At 45.2% G+C, this 13299-nt stretch overlaps 1 protein-coding gene across 1 annotated transcript in view; it reads left to right on the forward strand.

Annotated features, from left to right (window-relative positions):
• The window catches only part of GAP43 (growth associated protein 43), a 138322-nt gene that overhangs the window by 73815 nt on the left and 51208 nt on the right, over positions 1–13299 (forward strand). The window contains exon 2 of the mRNA XM_075334896.1: positions 9896–10421. Coding sequence (XP_075191011.1) covers positions 9896–10421 — 526 coding nt within the window. The remainder of the gene's footprint in view (positions 1–9895; positions 10422–13299) is intronic.

A 13299-nucleotide genomic window follows, 5' to 3' on the forward strand; every position in this document is an offset into this window, starting at 1 on the left:
TCTCCTGACCTTAACCCAATTGAAAACTTGTGGCTGGAGCTCAAGATTAAAGTCCACATGAGACACCCAAAGAACCTAGATAACTTGGAGAAGATCTGCATGGAGGAGTGGGCCAAGATAACTCCAGAGACCTGTGCCGGCCTGATCAGGTCTTATAAAAGACGATTATTAGCTGTAATTGCAAACAAGGGTTATTCCACACAATATTAAACCTAGGGGTTGAATAATAATTGACCCACACTTTTATGTTGAAAATTTATTAAAATTTCACTGAGCAACAAAACTTGTGGGTTTGTAAGATTTATGCATCTGTTAATAAATCCTGCTCTTGTTTGAAGTTTGCAGGCTCTAACTTATTTGCATCTTATCAAACCTGCTAAATCTGCAGGGGGTTGAATACTACTTGTAGGCACTGTAAATCTGCAGGGGGTTGAATACTACTTGTAGGCACTGTATGTATGTATATATAATATATATATATATATATATATATATATATATATATATATATATATATATATATATATATATATATATATATGCACTACTTGTAATGGAAATGCCCTAGATTGGGGGCAGAACCCCTCGTAATGGATGGCCCATGTGCTGACACTTTGTGTGCCCCTCTCAGGATTGATCACTTCTCCCTGGTGTCACTCGGTCGCTGTGAGGCCATTTTTCTACATAAGGTCTATAATTAGCCGCCCGCACGCTCTGTGCTTGATTGCAATTAGCAGGATCGCTCGTCAGTGTGAATCAGACGCGCTTGTCACATCCACGTGGTTTTACAGTATGGACACAGGCAGCGACGTAACTGGAAGCTCAGGGGCTCCAATGCAAAACAACCAGCCGGGCCCCCAATTTTTGCAAGTCTTTATCTTTTTGGCGCTATGTAAATAAAATATTATTAATACTTTTGGTCTTTTGGGGCCCCTTAGGCTCCAGGACCCAGGGGCGATTGCAACTCCTGTACCTGTTACAGTTACACATGTAGAAAATTGCTTTTGAAGCTCTTGTTTTCTCCAGTCTAGTTGCTTCCTTTAGCTGCTTTGATAGAATTAATTGATTAGGAGTACAGCTGATGGCAGTGACGGGTCAGCATCGGTCTCCTCCTCTGAGTGTTGTGCCAATCAACACAACTTCCTGCAGTAGTTAATACCTTTCCTTAGTGAGACTGACCCATCACTGCCATCATCTGTCCTCCAAATGAGTACAGCCTAATTTCAGTGCAGCTGAAGGAAACGAAAAGTCACTTTACAGGAATGAAGACAAATCTCTTAATAAAGTTATTTGCAAAGTTTCATAACTGTCCATTGCATGCAAAATTCTTTCTTTATTTATGTATTATTTTTTGTAATATTTTAAAAAATAATTTATTACTTATTTGGTATAAGAATTTTTAATTTATTTTTCATCATTTAAATGTAAGGAATCATCAAAAAAATATAAATATATCCCAATGCAATTTTTATTTTTACCTTTTTGGGTTTGTTGGTTCCTATATTTTAGTTTGAAATATTGCAATCTTCAGAAAATAGGAAGAGAGGGCTGCAAGAACAGAAAGTGTCCGGAGCTGGAGGGAGGCGTAAGGTGGTCTCTGCAGAGGGGCAGGGGGGACACCGTGTGGACTCAATGGAGGTTCACTTTTGGGCAACTTTAAAAAAATATATTTTTATTTGTCGCGTATTCTGCTAAAATTGGCAAATCTTGTGCAAAAATTCAAAGAGTAAATAAAATCACCGAAGAGGAACATTTGAGTAAGTTTGTGCAAAAGTATTGCAACTTTTTAAAAAGTTGCAATTGATGAATTGGCCGCAAATATTTGGAAACCCCAAACCTCGCCCACTTGGCAAACATTAAAAAAAGGTGGTGTCACAGGGTCCTTCTCCCATATCACACAGTCAACAGAGCGAGAGATGGGTGAAAAATTAAAAAAAAACATTTACTCCAAGCAAGTCAGAAGATCCATAATATAGTCCACCACACAGAGGGTAAACTAGTCCAGTAATGGCATAAATGTCCCAGGGTATCAGTCCCAATCCTCCAGCAGTCCTTCTTCAGGGTAATCGGGGTTTCTCACAGTCTCTCTGGGGTGTCAGCTTCTCCCTCAGAGGTTCAATCTTGCTTTTTCTCTCTTGTAAGTCTCACGCAGAATGACTATCCCCCAAAGAAAGCAGAGAGTTTATGTGGATCCCTGGCCCCGGTCCCCAGACCTAGGGACAGGAGCACTACAGGGGGTGATTACCTACAGACAATACAATGTACACACAAGCAATACAGAGAATGGACAGTGAACCACGCCTAAAATAAAAACCTACACAACATGATACACAACGCCCCTATTCCACCATCACAAGTGGACACATAAAATAGACTTTAAAAAAGGAGCAAATTAAAAGATGAAGAAGAAGCAAATGCAGAAAAGCTGAGAAACGCCAAACACTAAACCAATAAAAGGTGAAAATGTAATAATGAAGGCCTGACTCAGACGTGTGCACTACTTAGTTGCTGTTTCTGGCTTCTGATCCAGATTATGAATGACTAGTCCAGTGCTTTCACCACCGTGGAAGACTGACACCCCAACCTCTTCCACTTCTCTTTCTCATGTGCGGGCTACACCACTGTGGAGCAGGAAGAGGAGAAGAGAACAAGGAATGGGGAGGCTGAAGGCTTTGTAATAGCCCTTACATTAGGCTCCTTTTTTTACTCTGGTGCAAAGACCAGACTCTAACCCCACGATGGGACCTATTTCTTTCAACAATGAAAATTCATATGGTACCAAAATTGTGGTGGCCTTACCGATGCAGGTGGTGACAACCTAGCGACTTTTTATCACTTTTTTCCGATTCTCTAGTAATAAAACCATCAGTACTTCCATGATAGTACCGTAGCTGTTATGCACACAAGGGAAGACAGGGCCTATCTGTAATCTACTGCACCTGACCCAACTGGTTCCTGTGCGGTCTAAAAATCCTAGCCGCACAGAACCTAGTGGCACCTGAGCAAACTGGAATAACCATGACTGCAAATCTAGGAGAAAACAACTCCAACCTGGCTGCCCAAAAGGCCGTCGAGCGTTTCTTGTACCTCCTAAGGAACCAGAGGGAGATGCAGACTGCTAAAACTCAGAATAGGAAAGGCGTGCAAAGATAGAAGAGAACACAAGGTGGTCAAACATAAAACAGGAATACAAGGTGAAAAGGCAAAATATTAACCTTCTGCCCCTAGCTATTGCCACAAGAAAGGAGTAGTAGAGAGGTGACAGCAAAAAGATTAAACCTATCCAGTTTTTTTTTGGCAGTGTGGCTGGAACTCCAAGCAGGGTCCACTTAGGAATATAACCAGCATGGAAGACCAGCAAGGGGAAGGTCTAAATTGCTAATGTGATAGGGAAGACTAAATGAACAAATGAAAACACCTGGTGATCTGAAAACAATGAAACAAAAGTAAAAGATAATCAGCACTTGGACAGTGCTCAGTGGATAAGAAAGCCGATGTCACACAGAGTTTGGCTCATAACTTACCGGGTGTTATGGCAGCATCAGACGCTGTTCACACGACAGACTCTAACACTCCACATTGTGGTTTCACTGGTGTTTCTCAGTTACACAGACAGGCTTGGGCGTCGACCAGCTGTGTGCTCATTAGTGATCAGGTTTGCAGGAGTTAATTTCTACTGACCTGCTGCTTACCTCTGGGATCACATGTTGTGGGGACCTATCAGAGCTACTCTCCACCTTTTTTAAGATGGAGTACTCTGTCTTCCCATGCCGACAATAGCTTTAGCTGCATCGGTCCATGTGCTGTTGTATCCCAGTCCTGCTGGTGATGGTATTGCTTTGTTTGTGGAGTTGTTGTGAAGTTCTTTCATCATCTTGTTGTTTCCTCCCTGCTCTTATTTTCCTCCTTATCTCTTTTGTGTCTAATACCTCAGTTTGACCGGGCTGAGTGAATGAGTTTTAGTTTCCCCACTTGTCCATATCCATGGGTTCTACCACCCCTGTCCCGGCCCTCCCTTTGACTGAGGTAGAGGGGGTTGTAGATCAGGGCTGTACAGGACACAGCCAAGAAAGGCGGCCCAGACATCATCACCATCAGACGTATCTCTAGGATCAGGGACATCTAGGGTCCCCCTAGCCTGAGTGCTATCACACTCCGTGACAGCCGATCACACAGCACAGGGTCATAGGATCGAATCCAGAGGTATGACAGTAGGTCAACTCACTTGTCAGCTTTGCTGTGTAGACTTGGACATGCTGAGCAGAATCATATCCTTGTGAAAAGAGGAAAGGCGAGTTAATATTTACTCTGTTGTACTATGAGGGCAGGGATAAGACAGAATGCTAACACTGTACACATATAATGCTCTGTATACAACTCCTCTGTCACTTTTTGGTATGACAGTAGCCCAGCTCACTTGTTAGCTTTGCTGTATAGACTTGGACATGATGAGCAGAATCATATCATTGTCAGTAGAGGAAGGGCGAGTTAATAATTACTCTGTTGTTCCATGGAGGCAGGGATAAGACCGAATGCTAACACTATATACATATAACGCTCTGTATATGACTCCTCTGTCACTTTCTGGTATGACAGTAGCCCAGCTCACTTGTTAGCTTTGCTGTGTAGACTTGGACATGATGAGTAGAATCATATCATTGTCAGTAGAGGAAGGGCGAATTAATAGTTACTCTGTTATACCATGGGGGCAGGGATAAGACAGAATGCTAACACTGTACACATATAATGCTCTGTATACGACCCCTCTGTCACTTTCTGGTATGACAGTAGCTCAGCTCACTTGTTAGCTTTGCTGTGTAGACTTGGACATGATGAGCAGAATCATATCATTGTAAGTAGAGGAAGAGCGAATTGATAGTTACTCTGTTGTACCATGGGGGCAGGGATAAGACAGAATGCTAACACTATATACATATAATGCTCTGTATACGACCCCCTCTGTCACTTTCTGGTATGACAGTAGCCCAGCTCACTTGTCAGCTTTGCTGTGTAGACTTGGACATGATTTTGGAGGCATCCATGTTGGCAGTCCTGAAGTCAGAGTTTGGCTGTGCGATTGCAGCGAAATATGTTTTTTTTTTTTTTCTGAAATGCTTTGATATGTTAAAGATCCAGCCAGGGACCATGGAGAGAAACCAGACTAGTCCGTCACCGGCCCCAGCCGGCACTTGCCAGGGTTGCTGCAATAATTGGGGGGTCTCTATCAAGCATCGTCTGTGGCGCTGAAAACAGCCTCATGATTCCATAAACCTTTCATGCAATCGTGGTTGCATTTGTGCAGAGGAGCTGCAGTTCATGCTGCCCGCAGTCTGGACAGCTCGGATTCCCTGACAAGTTCCCTTTAAATATCCAAAATGTTGCATTGTAAATGTATCAATTTTTGCAAAATAAGATTCCCATTGTGCAGAACCTTCATTGTTAGTAAATTTATCACCATCTTAAAATGTTTTACTGTTTCAACCAACTCGGCATCCCCATGACAGCAGGTAGACGGTGCGGAAGTGGGCGACCCGGGAGAGTGGAGCCTCCGCCGGCAACTTTGTGTCCCCCCATGGGGGGTGCATTGATCGTATTGAGCTGTGCCGGTTGCGTTACAATTGCATAAGGAGCGGCTTTTGTTGGGTTTCTCGGCTGCGGCGCGGCAGGTACAATACAATTTCTGCTGTCGCCGTCGTACAGAGACTTAATAATTACTGGAATGGCTCCTCTTTGTAACGTTCTGACGTTTCCTTTCTTCGACGCTTCACGGTTGTTAGTGGGAAAAAAATTCAGGCTGCAGAATATACGAGAAGTCTACCGCCGGACCCCCGTGGAGTCCGCCTGAAATATCTGCACGCCTGTATTGTTAAGAAAGGTCTTAAAGGGGTTGTAGTGGATGAGACAAATAATGGCTGCCTTATTCTACAAAACAGTGCCACCCCATGGATGTGTTTAGTATTGCAGATGTATTCGATAGACTTCAATTGAACAAAGCTGTAATACCAGACGTGAACAGGTGTGGCGCTTTCTGGAAGCCATGTGTTTCTAGAGCTTTTCTTAAGTGTGCAATGCTGATTTTGGAATTCCCATAGAAGTAAATGGAGAATGTGCAACCTCTTGGTAACACCAATTCCTTCTTTTTTGACTATCGTTTGTCAGGGGTGTGGCACGGGTGACAGACAGTCCTGTGGTGTCTGCTTATAAAAGGTCACAGCGTTTGTCTGTGCAAACTGTTTCCTGACCTTCTGTTATTTCTGCTTGGTTTTATCCCTCCCCCTTTAGGACCCTGCAGAGTTCCTCACCCTATCAGCTGCTTGTCATTATATACCTTCACTTCCTATTACGCGGTGCTTATGATATTTCATATATCTTTATCAAGTTGTCAGTGCAAGCAGGCGGTTTGCATACATCTGGAGAACATTAGTAGTTATTGCAGTTTCTCTCCCTGAGGCATCTAGAGATAAGTTGTTTTCCATTGTTTGTGTCCTTTAGAGCCTAATGAGGTTGATGAAGAGCTAATCCCATCCGCTCCCTACCTTGGGCTTAGTTCAGAGTCAGCAAGGGTCAGGTATCCTGCTCGGTGCATAGGTGTGGAAATTAACTAGGGTGGTGAGGGAAGCCAGGGTCAGGTATCCTGCTCGGCACATATGTGTGGTACCCATCTACTGTGGTGAAGGAAGCCAGGGTCAGGTATCCTGCTCGGCACATAGGTGTGGAACTTAACTAGGGTGGTGAGGGAAGCCAGGGTCAGGTATCCTGCTCGGCACATATGTGTGGTACCCATCTACTGTGGTGAAGGAAGCCAGGGTCAGGTATCCTGCTCGGCACGTAGGTGTGGAACCCATCTAGTGTGGTGAGGGAAGCCAGGGTCAGGTATCCTGCTCGGCACATAGGTGTGGAACCCATCTAGGGTGGAGAGGGAAGCCAGGGTCAGGTATCCTGCTCGGCACATGTGTGGTACCCATCTAGTGTGGTGAAGGAAGCCAGGGTCAGGTATCCTGCTTGACGCATAGGTGTGGAACCCATCTAGTGTGGAGAGGGAAGCCAGTGTCAGGTATCCTGCTCAGTGCATAGGTGTGGAACCCACCTAGGGTGGTAAGGGAAGCCAGGGTCAGGTATCCTGCTCAGCGCATAGGTGCGGAATCTATCTAGTGTGGTGAGGGAAGCCAGGGTCAGGTATCCTGCTCAGTGCATAGGTGTGGAACCCACCTAGGGTGGTAAGGGAAGCCAGGGTCAGGTATCCTGCTCAGCGCATAGGTGCAGAACCCATCTAGGGTGGTGAGGGAAGCCAGGGTCAGGTATCCTGCTCAGCGCATAGGTGCAGAACCCATCTAGGGTGGTGAGGGAAGCCAGGGTCAGGTATCCTGCTCAGCGCATAGGTGTGGAACCCATCTAGTGTGGAGAGGGAAGCCAGGGTCAGGTATCCTGCTCAGCGCATAGGTGCAGAACCCATCTAGTGTGGTGAAGGAAGCCAGGGTCAGGTATCCTGCTTGACGCATAGGTGTGGAACCCATCTAGTGTGGAGAGGGAAGCCAGGGTCAGGTATCCTGCTCAGTGCATAGGTGTGGAACCCACCTAGGGTGGTAAGGGAAGCCAGGGTCAGGTATCCTGCTCAGCGCATAGGTGCGGAATCTATCTAGTGTGGTGAGGGAAGCCAGGGTCAGGTATCCTGCTCAGTGCATAGGTGTGGAACCCACCTAGGGTGGTAAGGGAAGCCAGGGTCAGGTATCCTGCTCAGCGCATAGGTGCGGAACCCACCTAGGGTGGTGAGGGAAGCCAGGGTCAGGTATCCTGCTCAGTGCATAGGTGTGGAACCCACCTAGGGTGGTAAGGGAAGCCAGGGTCAGGTATCCTGCTCAGCGCATAGGTGCGGAATCTATCTAGTGTGGTGAGGAAAGCCAGGGTCAGGTATCCTGCTCAGTGCATAGGTGTGGAACCCACCTAGGGTGGTAAGGGAAGCCAGGGTCAGGTATCCTGCTCAGCGCATAGGTGCAGAACCCATCTAGGGTGGTGAGGGAAGCCAGAGTCAGGATTCCTGCTCAGCGCATAGGTGCAGAACCTGTCTTAGGTGGTGAGGGAAGCCAGAGTCAGGATTCCTGCTCAGCGCATAGGTGTGGAATCTGTCTAGGGTGGTGAGGGAAGCCAGGGTCAGGTATCCTGCTCGGCACATATGTGTGGTACCCATCTAGTGTGGTGAAGGAAGCCAGGGTCAGGTATCCTGCTTGACGCATAGGTGTGGAACCCATCTAGGGTGGAGAGGGAAGCCAGGGTCAGGTATCCTGCTCAGTGCATAGGTGCAGAACCCATCTAGGGTGGTGAGGGAAGCCAGGGTCAGGTATCCTGCTCAGCGCATAGGTGTGGAACCCATCTAGTGTGGTGAGGGAAGCCATGGTCAGGTATCCTCCTCAGCGCATAGGTGCAGAACCTATCTAGGGTGGTGAGGGAAGCCAGGGTCAGGTATCCTGCTCAGTGCATAGGTGTGGAACCCACCTAGGGTGGTAAGGGAAGCCAGGGTCAGGTATCCTGCTCAGCGCATAGGTGCAGAACCTGTCCAGGGTGGAGAGGAAAGCCAGGGTCAGGTATCCTGCTCAGTGCATAGGTGTGGAACCCATCTAGGGTGGAGAGGGAAGCCAGGGTCAGGTATCCTGCTCAGTGCATAGGTGTGGAACCCACCTAGTGTGGTGAGGGAAGCCAGGGTCAGGTATCCTGCTCAGTGCATAGGTGCAGAACCTGTCCAGGGTGGAGAGGAAAGCCAGGGTCAGGTATCCTGCTCAGTGCATAGGTGTGGAACCCACCTAGGGTGGTAAGGGAAGCCAGGGTCAGGTACCCTGCTCAGTGCATAGGTGTGGAACCCACCTAGTGTGGTGAGGGAAGCCAGGGTCAGGTATCCTGCTCGGCGCATAGGTGCGGAACCTAGGGTAGTGAGGGTAGCCTGAGGCTCGGTCAGGGGTCACCATCTCCCCCCTCCTCTAGACACATCTTTTCCCTTATCTTTTGCTTGATACTTCCTCATACACTGTTACAGCGCTGCTTTTTAACAATCAGCAATATTGGCCAGATTGACACATCATGTGACCACATCAGCCAATCGCAGCGCTCCCTGGATGCATTTTCTCACTGCAATAGCTGACGATTGGCCAGTGCGATCATGGTATTGTATTATATTTATCATGGACAACATGTCATTATGTCACCGGGCCTTGGAAACTTAAAGAGCGAGAATAGATGTAATTTTGGAAAATTCCTTTAAGCTTAAAGGGATTGTGCTGTAAATTAATATCTAACACCTGTGCATATGATAGATGATAAATGCATGATCGCTGAGCGGTTTGGATTGCTGAGAAATCTACCCATCCCGAAAACAAGGGATCCAAAGTCTCCTGTGTAACCGGAGATGCACTGAGCATGTGCGACCACCTTTCCTATGAACTGGTGGTCGCACATGCTCAGTACCTCCATTCTCATATAATTTGGGCAACGTCTTTTGTGGGAGAGGGGTACTTGTGCCTCTGCCTCCTCTGCCCTCCCTGCGCCTCTGCTATAATGGTCTAGTCTACAATGGAGTTTCCGGAATCCCCTTAATGTTCTTTTTGATATTTTTTTCGTACATGGCTTTTTTTTCCTGTAATTGCTACACTGAAAACATGATGACGTTTAGTAAACCCCTGGAGAGCGTGCGACGCGGAGCTCGGGGAACTCATGAATCATTCATTCCACTTTGTAGAAAAAAGTCATCAATTTTAATTTAATAGACCCAAAAAAATTCCCAGCGGCTGAAAAATCTCGAAGTCCTCGAATGTTTCTTTTAATCTAGAATGTGACGCTTCTAGCTGCGACCTGACGTGTTTGTTATACGGCAGATTGATAAAACCTTCTCCTGTCTTCTCCCAAAAAGGTGGAAAAAAACGAAGAGGGCGACCAAAAAATCGAACAAGATGCAAACAAGCCAGAGGACAAAGCTCATAAAGCAGCCACCAAAATCCAGGCCAGCTTCCGCGGACACATAATCCGGAAAAAGCTCAAGGGAGACAAAAAAGGAGACGAGAACAGCGGAGAACCCGTGGAGAACCACAAAGAGGATGCCAAGGAGGACGCCGAGAAGACCCCAAAAATAGAGGAACCCACCAGTGATGGACCCTTGTCTGAAGATAAGAAGAAGGTAGATAGTTCAGAAGATAAAAAGCACGAGGCGGCTTCAGGGGACGAGGCCAAAAATACAGAAAAACCCTCTACTGAAGTCAAGCAGACGGAGTCAGAAGCAAAGGGCACAAGTGAGAGCTCCTCGGGGCAAGACGCCAACCAAGCAAAGGATGAGTCCAAACAAGCCGACGTGCCTGCTGCCAGCCCCGACGCTGCCCCGGCAAAAGAGCCAGCCAAACAAGACACAGCCGACAGCAGTCAAGAGGACGACAAGAAGGGAGGTAAGAGCATGACCGATATCATCTCCTATATACAGCAGATAACACAAGATTCACCATTCACAATAGGTGATATCACAGCTCACCTCCTCCTGTACAAAGACCGATATCACCTCTATATACAGCAGATAACACAAGATTCACCATTCACAATAGGTGATATCACACCTCCTCCTCCTCCTGTACAATGACTGATATCACCTCTATATACAGTAGATAACACAAGATTCACCATTCACAATATGTCACAGCTCACCTCCTCCTCCTCCTGTACAATGACCGATATCACCTCTATATACAGCAGATAACACAAGATTCACCATTCACAATATGTCACAGCTCACCTCCTCCTCCTCCTGTACAATGACTGATATCACCTCTATATACAGTAGATAACACAAGATCCACCATTCACAATATGTCACAGCCCACCTCCTCCTCTTCCTGTACAATGACTGATATCATCTCTATATACAGTAGATAACACAAGATCCACCATTCACAATATGTCACAGCCCACCTCCTCCTCCTGTACAATGACTGATATCACCTCTATATACAGTAGATAACACAAGATCCACCATTCACAATATGTCACAGCTCACCTCCTCCTCTTCCTGTACAATGACTGATATCACCTCTATATACAGTAGATAACACAAGATCCACCATTCACAATATGTCACAGCCCACCTCCTCCTCCTGTACAATGACTGATAATGCCTGTAGATTCAGTAGATAACACAAGATCCACAATTCACAATAGGTGATGTCACAGCTCACCTCCTCCTCCTGTACAATGACTGATATCACCTCTATATACAGTAGATAACACAAGATCCACCATTCACAATATGTCACAGCTCACCTCCTCCTGTACAATGACTGATAATGCCTCTAGATACAGTACATAACACAAGATCCACAATTCACAATAGGTGATGTCACAGCTCACCTTCTCCTCCTGTACAATGACTGATTACACCACTATGTACAGCAGATAACACATGATCCACCATTCACAATATGTGATGTCACAGCTCACCTCCTCCTCCTGTGCAATGACTGACACTCCTCTACATACAGTGGATAACACAGGATCCACTATTCACAATAGGTTACATCACAACTCGCCTCCTCCTCCTGTACAATGACTGATAAAACCTCTATTACAGTAGATATCACTGGATACACTCTTTACAATAAGTAATGTCACAGCTCACCTCCTCCTCCTGTACAATGACTGATCACACCTCTTTGTACAGTAGATAACACAGGATCCACCATTCAGAATTGGTGATGTCACAGCTCACCTCCTCCTCCTGAACAATGACTGATAACGCCTCTATATACAGTAGATAACACAGGATCCACCATTCACAATAGGTGATGTCACAGCTCACCTCCTCCTCCTGTATAATGACTAATAACACAGTATCCAGCATTCACAATAGGTGATATCACAACTCGCCTCCTCCTCCTGAAGAATGACTGATAACACCTCTATATACAGTAGATAACACAGGATCCACCATTCACAATAGGTGATATCTCAGCTCACCTCCTCCTCCTCTTATACAATGACTGAAAACACCTCTATATACAGTAGATAACACAGGATCCACCATTCACAATTGGTGATGTCACAGTTAACAAAAAATGTAACGATATCTAATTTTTTTTCACTTAAAAAATAAATAATATGAAAAGTAAATTAAAAGCTGTAAATTTCGTTACACTGGAGGGGTCTTTATTGCAGCATTTCTCTCTGGGCCCCCCGCGCCGTGCGAGCGCTGATCCTTCTCAGGACTTTCCTGCCTTTCTGCTATTTATTGTTAACTTCTCGATTTATGTGGGTGTCACAGCTCGCCCCCCTCCTAATATACCTCATGGTGGTTTGTAAATGGATGTCATTACTTTTGGGTGGATGACGGCTGCGGAGCAGGTAAAGGAGACCCCCGCCGCACCAGGGTGATTATTGACAATGCTGCAGTAAAATATAACGAGCGGGGATATTCTGAGACATTGTTTCCAGGAGAAGAACCCATACATTGTGATTGTCGCCAGTTTACAGCGGATTTTTCTCACTGAACTCAAATTCATTAACATTTAATTAATTAATAAAAGTGAACAAATTCTTATTTTCCCTCCTGCGGGGCTGAATGTTAATTAACATCTGTAAAATAATATATATATAATGATATAATTTATATATAATGACCAGCTTTACAGAAAGCATGATTTTGTGGTGAGGGGTCTTCAGGGACTGCTGAGGGGAAAGGAGGAGATTTCATTGTTTTTATTTTAACCCCTTGCTGGTCCAGACTTTTTCTTTTTTTTAAAAAAAAAAATTCTGAATTTATATGGAAAATGTGTTTATTTTCGCCTTCATCTTTTGGAGATGTTTTTTGCACACCGAGCTGGAGCTTTTAATGGTACGATTTGGGCCTTTTTGATCTCTTTTTATTGCATTTGGAAGGATAATGACCAAAAATTGGGCAATTGTTTATTTCTGTTTCATTACAGAAACCACATGGTCTGAAAAATGTTATATTTTGAATGTTTCAGCTTTTATGGATGCTGCAATAAGCATGTTTTGTGGAAAGGGGCGGTGGATTGGAACAGTTAATTTTTTAACAACTTTTTTTTAATATATATACAAATATATATATATATATATATATATATATATATATTTTTCACGTTTTTCTAGCCATCCTAGGGATCATGAACTCACTATTGTTAGTACATTACACCAGAGCACTTTAACATTGCAGTATATTGTCAATATACTGATCCTAAATGAAGCCCCCGTAAGAGGGGGGATTTCTAGCAGAGCAAGAATAGCGGACTGGGGGTGTTCAGCCAGCACTGAGCTGAC

Source organism: Anomaloglossus baeobatrachus, chromosome 2, assembly GCF_048569485.1.
Source record: "Anomaloglossus baeobatrachus isolate aAnoBae1 chromosome 2, aAnoBae1.hap1, whole genome shotgun sequence".
NCBI lineage: Eukaryota > Metazoa > Chordata > Amphibia > Anura > Aromobatidae > Anomaloglossus > Anomaloglossus baeobatrachus.